The 9,788-nt window shown below is 32.6% G+C and overlaps 1 protein-coding gene across 1 annotated transcript; it reads left to right on the top strand.

Moving 5' to 3' along the window:
* Positions 1-237: 237 nt before the first annotated feature.
* Positions 238-9,481, top strand: LOC142641558 (cyclic nucleotide-gated ion channel 4). Its single transcript, XM_075816006.1, has 7 exons — positions 238-892; positions 2,089-2,304; positions 3,965-4,278; positions 4,771-4,879; positions 5,838-6,074; positions 8,524-8,610; positions 8,765-9,481. The coding sequence occupies exons 1-7, from the start codon at positions 311-313 to the stop codon at positions 9,278-9,280; spliced, it is 2,061 nt and encodes a 686-aa protein (XP_075672121.1). The 5' UTR covers positions 238-310; the 3' UTR covers positions 9,281-9,481.
* Positions 9,482-9,788: the final 307 nt, after the last annotated feature.

Raw genomic sequence — 9,788 nt, 5'->3', positions numbered from 1 at the left:
CTTTTCAAATATAGAATGACATTGAAGTTCAACCCATAAATTTATCATAAAGTTAAGTAGGAAATTAAAATGCCAGATTGGATCAAAATTGGAGGGCAATCTGGTACATTCAGTAGAATTTTGTCATTATCTAGTACTTCCTATCTTCGCCAGGTTCCACCTCTCCGCTCCAATTATTGAGTCTATTCCACACTTTAAAAATCTCTGCTCAATATTCCATTATTTCCCTTATAAAAAAAAACCACCTCCCTCTCTCTCTCTCTCTCTCTCTCTCTCTCTCTCTTTCTCACCAACCAAACACCCTCTCTCCATGGCTAGTGAGCAAGAAATCTCACATGCTTCACGCATGCACCACATGACCGATGATGACAACAGCAATAGTGAAGAAGAAGAAGAAGAAGAAGAATTAGAATCAGAAGACAGCGAAGTGGATGATGAAGATGACGATGAAATTGAAAAAGAAGGCTCTCGTGGTGCCTGTGAAAACATGTACTTCATGTTCGGGTCTCGCCGGAGGGGAAGGTGGTCATGGGGACAAGTCTTGGACCCAAGAGCCAAATGGGTCCAAGAATGGAACAGGGTGTTTCTCCTCGTGTGCGCCACTGGTCTCTTCGTAGACCCTCTCTTCTTCTACGCTCTCTCTATAAGCGACACGTGCATGTGCCTCTTCATCGATGGGTGGTTCGCCATCACAGTCACCGTGCTACGCTGCATGACTGACGCTTTGCACGTGTGGAACATGTGGTTGCATCTCAAGATGGCCAAGCGGTCCTTCGCTGTGGAAGGCACAACTGGGCTTAGAGACACCAATGCTCGCTCTGTGGCTCTCCACTACTTGAAAGGCAAGAAGGGATTTTTGTTTGATCTTTTTGTGATTCTTCCTCTACCACAGGTGAGAATTTTCGTTAGGTGCACCCTTTGTTCAATAATGAAAATATATCGTTGTCGTTGTCGTTGTCGTCATTATTACTGTCGTTATTGTCTAAATAAGTAAATAAATTTCATTACAAGTAGGATTTTTAGTTACCACCACATATATCATATATATATATATATATATATATTTATATATATTTTTTGTAAGGTAGTGACTGTGTTTGTGTTTGAGGGGATGACAAGTGTGTGACATGAGTTATTTTATCCATGCAGAACAACCCTCTTACAGTGCAGTCAGACATGTGATGTGTCTGTGACTTTTCCTCAATCATTTTTAGCAAGGGTAAAATGGAAACATGAAAGTACTAAAATATATGAGGATTAAATGTTGTGTATAGAAAAAAAAAGTGATAAAATTACAGCTCTTATTATAAAAATTTATAAAATAACATTAATTACAATAAATATTATTGTTGCCACCTCAAAATATAATGAATAATATAATTATTTGGTGTGTTTTTGAAAGTCGATACTTCATTTTATAATAAAATTTGTAATATTTTAAAAATTACTTGGTTTGAAGTGGTTTTGGGCGTGAGTCTTTTTAATAGGAAATTATTTTTAATTTCACTCGTACACCTTCTCATTTTATATAAAATTGTTAGCAGAAAATGAAACACAATTTATAAAATTAAACATAAATGATTTATCTCTAGTTATTTAATGTCTTTTGTGATCGTGTGTGCATTGAAGGAAACAATGGACGAACTCTTAGAGAATTTGTACTGAGTATCAGGAAATTACTAGAAGATCTATATTTACAGATAAAATTTAATCCTGAATAAATAAGTCTGGTAAATTTCAAGATTTTTTTATTTTTATTTTTTGAGAAGATTGTAAATTTCAAGTTAATTAAAATTATTCTCTTAAATTCTAATTTGAATCCTAAATATCTCCTTTAAAAGTATAGATTGAAGACTTTTAGTCTAATTAATAACATACTTAGTCCTTCATTATTTTGCTCTTCTGCATATGTATGTGTTTACTTCTAGTAAATGTATATGTAGTGTTTGTTGATGCAGAGGAAGAAGAAATAGGGAGAGACTTGATGATAAATTCCTTCAATGGTTTTGGCACACTGCCTTTCAACCCCATGATTCAAACATATTAATATGCTTCATACTTCTAACAAAATAATGAACAATATTGCAGCTTGTATTATGGGTGGCGATTCCCTCTCTGCTGGAAAAAGGAGACGTTACCACCGTGATGACAGTGTTCTTAATCATCTTTCTGTTCCAATATCTACCAAAGATCTACCACTCAGTCTGTCTCTTGCGTCGAATGCAAAACCTCTCTGGCTATATTTTCGGAACTGTTTGGTGGGGAATAGCCCTTAACTTGATTGCATATTTTGTTGCCTCGCATGTAAGTTGATCTTTTCATCAGGTGCAGTATCTTACTTTTAGTTAAAGTAATAAGCTTTTTGGCGCTTAGATTTTACGGAATATCGACCATGTCTTTGATTAGATTTATTTATTTATTTATTTTGATAGGGTCTTTGATTAGATTTAGATTAGCCTTTTGCTTAAAGATTAAGGGGAATATTCTTATGCATTTAAATCCCCCCATTCCCTCTAATTTTTAACAAAATAACATTCATTAGTTTTGTCCTTTTATAATTATTAAAAAAAATTGTACTTTTACTAAACTTTATCAAATAAAAACATGAATATTGGACAAATACTAATCAAAACACAAAAGGTAAGACTTGAATTTACTTTAATAAACTTAACATAATAATTTTTACATTTCTTTTTTTACTATTGTGATAACAGGTTATGATTGATACACAATAAAAATAATGTTAGTAAATGGATCCATATAAAAGTACTAGTGGACAATCAAAACTTTCTATCTTAACAAACTGTTATAAATAAAAAATTGGTGTCTACACTTTTTTTTTTACTTATATTTTTTTTTATAACTTGCATTACATTGATATCTTTGCTTTAAAATAAATAAATAAAGATAAATAATTCTGAAATTTGTTGTTTATAGAGCTTCAATTTTTCTTTATAGCTAGAAACAAGAAGACGCCAATTCAACCGACAAAAAGGGAAAAAAAAGATAAACAAGACACTAACAAAAGTGACAAAAAATAAATGATTCTTAAGGGGTAAAAGTACAATTGGGACGGACAATCGTGATGCATGTGAAGGGAAACAGTTTCCCCTTTGCTATGACTTGCCTAGAAAAAAAATTGCGTTAATTAAACACAACAGTCAAATAATATTGTGTACCTTCTATCCTAAGCAACCGGGGCAGATTGTCTTGTATTGATTCGAAAAGGTTGATGGAAAGGCTAATCAATATTTAATATTCATAGAGGGGTTCAAACCGTTTAAAAGCTCATCCGTTATGTATCTTTTGTATTGTTTTATGTTTATAGTATGAATCTCACATCTCCCTTCAGTATTATTTACCTATCTTAAAAAAAAAAATCATCCGTTATGTATTTTTTGTAATATTTTATGTTTATAGTATGAACCTCACATCTCCTTCCTCTATTGTCTACTTATTTTTAAAAGAAAAAGGAAAAAAAAAATCACTAGACAGGTTATATATATGATATTCAATTGTCATTTTGCAGTTATTCTCTGTTGAACTCTTGAAAATAGGAACTACAGTCCAATGGCCTAAGCAAAAATAATTCAATGTCTTAAGAATCTTCATGTGTGTGAAACTGCATATGTTGAGAAATTTATGATTTAGTCTTATCATTGTGGTCCATTACTATTAATTTAGGTAACAGTACAACATAGGAAACATGATGTAGCACCTACTTCTCCATTTGATAATCTTGAACCATGTAGTGCTGTACAACTATTATGGGATAAATTCATGGGTTCAAATCATATAGTTTATCTCAAAATCTTAAAAAAAAAAATTGTTTTTTTTACTAAAATATTATAATTTTGGAGTATCTACTCCTTATATCAAACTCATTCCCAGATAATTAATTTAGTTATTTTTAAATATTAGAAGTTGATCTCTCATGCTCAAGTTCTTCAACCATATGTGCCAGGCTGCAGGAGCATGTTGGTACTTGTTAGGAATCCAAAGAGCTGCAAAGTGTCTGAAAGTGCAATGCAGAGCAACAAACAGTTGTGGTTTGAGAATACTGTCTTGTAGAGAACCTATATATTATGGAACAACACGAATGGTGAGCGATAGAGCTACTGTGGCTTGGGCAGAGAACAAACAAGTAAGGTCTGCATGCTTAGAAAACTCCCCAGATTATGATTATGGAGCTTATCAATGGACAGTTCAACTCGTTACAAATGATAGCCGCTTGGAGAAGATACTTTTTCCTATCTTTTGGGGCCTAATGACTCTTAGGTACTATTCTTTTGCCCCCTTCTTTTACTACTATATTTTGCTTTATTATTTCAATAGCAAGTACTAGGTGATGTGTCTTTTCTTTTTCTTTTTTAAATTTCTTTTCAATCATGATTTGCTTGTGAAGATGGAGCTTGTTATTAATTTCATTTCTTTATGAACATAATAATTTCACGTTTTATGTGCTTCATGACAAAAAATGGGGCATAATCGATTATTTCAAGCATTTCTTGAAATAGTGGCATCATCATGACTTTATACCCTAAGGATTTGGCTTATGCGCATTGCTTTTTAGCCTCTCCAATCATCTGTGTTTTTGGCTTACGTGCGTGGCTTCCATATGTGGACACAAATTAAGGATAGACATTAACTTGTTTCAAGAATGCTTACTTTTTCAAAGCATTTCTTTTTTTTTATTTGTTGAAATTTTTTATTATGGTGAACTAATCAACCTTTGAAATCATTAAAATAATTTTTTTTCGTTATGAGCAGCACCTTTGGCAACTTGGAAAGCACCACAGAATGGTCAGAAGTGGTCTTCAATATCATCGTTCTAACTAGTGGACTTCTTTTGGTGACTATGTTGATTGGAAATATCAAGGTAATGTGAAAGTTTAACTACACAGTACGTTTTATATAGTTTTTATATTGATGTTGCATCATCTAATAAATTTCTATTGTATGTAATTTTTTGAAGATAAATTATTTGTGTATGTCCTCTATTTTTGTAAAATACCATAATAATCATGTCAATAATTATCTCATCTATAAAATATTAAATATTAATTTTTTTAAATATTTTGACAAAAAATTAGCTTATTGATTGAGTAATAAATAACATTAATTAATATAAAATTTGATGTACATGTTAGGAGTAAAGCAGACTTGTAATCCAGAGGGAAGATTTCCAAAATATTAAGAAGTTATTAATTGGATTAATAAAAAGCTATACCAAATATAACTTAATTCAAAAAATATAAAAAAAAAAATTTATATAGAATTGTCAGCTTAGAACATCATTTAATTAACGTTTTTTTAAAGATTTTACAACAATTGAAGATCCATTGAATCTATGGGTTATCAAGAAACCTCTTCTAAATTGAAATTATGTCATCATTTGTGAAGAGGAAATATTGTTTAAATATTGTCAAATTCTATCGTATTCATTGAAAAGAAGGGCACCTTATCATAACATTATAAGACATTTTTTTTTTCTCTTCTATCCTTATGATAAATAGGAGGTGGGGGATTCAAAGTTCAAACTTATGTTTGTTTTTATGAAAAAATCGAATAATACCATTGATTCACCAGACTTTTACAACTTCCTAATTGAATTAGCAATATATAAACATGGTGTAGGTAAAATCGATGACTTGTTGACTTTAAATTTATGTGTCAATGGGGAATAAAGATAATTATGTATGAGTAAAAATGGGAAATGTTAGTTCACTATTTACCCATTGAGTTGAACCACACTGCAGCGATCAGTACCTAGTTATTTGGTTATGATGATTATGATGATAATTGATAACCATCGGCACAACCTTACATGTATGCAGGTGTTTCTGCACGCAACTACGTCAAAGAAGCAAGCAATGCAACTGAAAATGAGGAATGTAGAGTGGTGGATGAAGAAGAGGCGCTTGCCTCAGGGATTCAGGCAACGAGTGCGTAACTATGAGCGGCAGCGATGGGCAGCAATGCGTGGTGTTGATGAGTGTGAGATGATTCGGAACCTCCCTGAGGGCCTTAGGAGGGATATCAAATACCATTTGTGCTTGGACTTGGTTAGACAGGTAACTTCGTATCAATATCTCCAACACCAAAATATTTCAATTGAATTTTCAGAGTCTACTTTCGTGTTGCTAATGTTTCTTGAGAAAATTCCAAAAAACATAATAATATCTCATTTTATATTAAACCAACCTAGCCTAATATTCGCTTACACAACTTTTCAAAAAATATTAGCTTACACAAAAGTTGAACCAAAATTGAACTAAAACATTTTTGGAACACACAAAATCTAGCACATACATTAAATTTTGAAGTTCTTTGAGGAGTTCACCACACAAAAGCTAGCAATTATATTATATTAAAATGGGAAAAAACATATTTCCCCCTCTATGTTTGGAGAAGTTCACAATATCTACCTTTATCTTTGAAATCAATCAATTTCTTCTTTTATATTTGGGAAATGTACAAATATTTCTAATCCGTTACTTTTTCTGTTAAATCCAATGAAATTACAATAATTATAAATGCAATATAAGAAAACAATAGTGCAATCTTCAACTCTTTTCTCTTCCTTATGATGTTCAACTAATAATTTCTTCAAAAAATTTCGTAAAATTTAACTGATAAAATAACAAATTGGAGGTATTGGCTTATTTTCCAAACATAGAGGGAGAAATTAATTGGTTTCAAAGCTAAAATGAGGAATTGTGAACTATCCTAAACATAAAAAAGTGAAAGTGGTTTTTCTTCTATTAAAATTTTTGACTTCTTTAAGGAGTGTGATATTTTTTGAAGAATAAGTGTAAAATGATAGTAAAACGAGTCTCACGTTCAAAATATAAAATAATTTTGAAGATATTTTTATAGATAAATGAGCCACTTTTTCTTTTTCTTCAATTCTTAGGAACAAATGTCTCCCATTATCACAGTGTTTGGTTGCAAATGGAGGAATAGAAAAGAAAAGAAAGGATTAAGGAAAAAAAGAAATGATAAAGAAAGGAAAAAGAAAATGTTTGGGTAAGGAAAAAGAAAAATGAAGAAAATGTTTACCTTTAATTTGTTTGGTTTGCAAAAGCAGAAAAATATGTGTGTGTGTTTTTTTTAAATACTTTTTTACCCTCATTAAATGGACAAGTGAGTAAAAGGCTAATAGGCAAAATTGTAATTTTAAAAGCAATAAAAAGTCAAAAAATGGGGCTAATCTTCCCCATTACACCTTTCTCTTCCTTTCTGCCCAATTTGGGTGGATTAGAAAAGGTGGGCCCAGTGAATATCATTTGCTTTGTTTTCTCTTTCTCTAGTCAACCTAAGAGCAATTGCAGCAGTGGAGCTAAATAGCTATATAGCTATTTTAGTTCCACTCAAACACAAAAAATCCTCCTGTAGCAGTGGAGGTAAAGCAAAAAGATTTAGCTAAAGTGCTACAATGCTCATGTATCAATACATGAGCACTGTAGCTGAGAGCTATAAAAAAAAAAAAAAATTTATTCACCTTTCCAATTAAATTGTGGTTGAATATTTTTTTGGTAGTGGGATATATTATTTTATTGTAGTAGATATATTATTTTATTGTGATGTTTATATTATTTTATTGTGTTGAAAGCTAAAATAGATCTACTGCTGCAGCATGTTTTGTAAAATGAGTAGGTAAAATCGATAAAGTAACTTTTTGTGGAACTAAATTGCTAAAATTTTAGCTCCACTGCTGTGGGCGCTCTAACAATGGAAAAACAATCCCTTCTCTCCTCTTCCTTCCATTCCAAACACAACATAAAATTCTACATGATAATAAAGATGAGTTAAGTTTTTTTTATAAATCGCTCTTCTTTTGGATTTAAAGTCAAGACGTATCTCAGAAAAATATTTTGGGACATGGCAAGGGTAAATATAAAATCATATAAATTTATTCTATTTCTTTATATTATCAATTAATCTTTTATCATGTCAATGAGAATTGAGAAGCACTCATCCATTTCAAATCTTAAACGAGTTCAATAAATTCACATATAATTTAAGCATATTATATATATTATAATAATTTTATTAAAAATGTGTTTAAAGAATTTATAAAGTCAAAATTGTTTATGAGCCATAAAAGATATATGTGCAACCCCCGACCCAACTTGATCCAGGTAGGTTGGGCTGAGAATTTTTCAACACAACGGTTGGATTGAAAAACCCATCTCAATCTGTGCACACTCCTACTCTTTACCCTAAGTCCATAAGGCCTAAAGGTTTTCATTACTTAATTGCGTCAAGCCCAGGTTTGCATTACATTTCTTGCCGTTCTAGTGTACCAGTGGGGAGTGGCCCAATAAGGCCCAACTAAAATGAGCCGTTGGCAAAACTAACAGAATCTTTTTTTTTTTGCTGAGAAAAACTAACAGAATCTTGGTCCTTACGCATTAAAAATAAAAAATAAAAGGAAGCAGAAGAGTAAAGAAAAAAAATAAGGTAATGGTTTAAATGTCCTAAAGAGCATAAGTGATAAATTCCTTAATTGTGTTTCAGGTGCCATTGTTCCAGCACATGGATGATCTGGTCCTAGAGAACATTTGTGACCGAGTGAAGTCCCTCATATTCACCAAGGGAGAAACAGTAAGTTCCAAATTCATTTTAGAGTTTTGCATTTCAGTATTAATCTACTAAAATGCATAAAAATTAAAACAAGAATTGGAAGCTTAAAGTTCAGTTCCCTAGGAACATTGTTGTAGATAAGATAAGATAGCTAACTCTTTTAAGTTTCTTGTAGATAACAAGAGAGGGCGACCCAGTTCAAAGAATGCTATTTGTAGTAAGGGGTCACTTACAAAGCAGTCAAGTGCTCAGAGATGGGCTTAAAAGTTGCTGTATGTTAGGCCCTGGAAACTTCAGTGGGGATGAGCTTCTTTCATGGTGCCTGAGAAGACCCTTTATAGAAAGACTACCACCGTCTTCATCAACATTAGTCACTCTTGAAACTACTGAAGCATTTGGCCTCGAAGCCGATGATGTGAAATATGTTACGCAACATTTTCGGTACACATTTGTGAATGAGAAGGTTAAGAGGAGTGCTAGATATTATTCACCTGGATGGAGAACTTGGGCAGCAGTGGCAATTCAATTGGCTTGGAGGAGGTATAAGCACCGGTTAACGCTAACCTCTTTGTCATTCATAAGGCCTAGAAGGCCGGTGTCTCGGTGTTCTTCAATGGGAGAAGATAGACTCCGGCTCTATACGGCTTTGTTAACTTCACCAAAACCAAATCATGATGATTTTGATTTTTGATGTCAATATTCAAAAGCTGTATGGTTGGTGGATGCACTTTGGGTTGGGCTAAAAGTTTATATAAGCTATGTACTTCCTTTACCTGGGGAAGGTGTTATGTATTAGATGTTAGAAATGGCCCAAATACACTTTCTGAAATCACAGCATATTAAGATGTTATTGTAAAGAAGTCACATACCTCCATGGTTTGATGATGAGCACTCCATGTAAAATCTTGAGAAAGATCCCCTGTTTTATCAATTGACCATGGCTGCAAGAAGAGAGACTGGCTTGTGTGTGTGGGAGGAGAACTACTATCTACCCTAATATAGGATGAACAGAGACAGAGAGAGAAATTTAATGGACCAGGTACTATTTTGTAAAGGGTGAGACTAAGCGCTTCCTCTTGGCCCAAAATATTCGTCCATCCTATTATGGGCCCAAAAACAAAGAGAGGAAATAGAGCTGACATTCATATACTTAAAATGAACATGTTAATCCATACAAAACGGTAAAAGTGCAGTGATGA

This window comes from Castanea sativa, chromosome 6, assembly GCF_040712315.1.
Source record: "Castanea sativa cultivar Marrone di Chiusa Pesio chromosome 6, ASM4071231v1".
Lineage (NCBI taxonomy): Eukaryota > Viridiplantae > Streptophyta > Magnoliopsida > Fagales > Fagaceae > Castanea > Castanea sativa.
Note: the sequence above shows the minus strand (reverse complement) of the source record. Positions and strands in the feature narration are given on the sequence as shown.

Excerpts from the sequence above, each read along its gene's own strand:
- LOC142641558 (XM_075816006.1), top strand. The coding sequence starts at position 311 with ATGGCTAGTGAGCAAGAAATCTCACATGCTTCACGCATGCACCACATG. Across the intron at positions 4,880-5,837 it reads TGTTGATTGGAAATATCAAG|GTGTTTCTGCACGCAACTAC; the intron begins GTAATGTGAAAG and ends ACATGTATGCAG. Across the intron at positions 6,075-8,523 it reads GCTTGGACTTGGTTAGACAG|GTGCCATTGTTCCAGCACAT; the intron begins GTAACTTCGTAT and ends ATTGTGTTTCAG.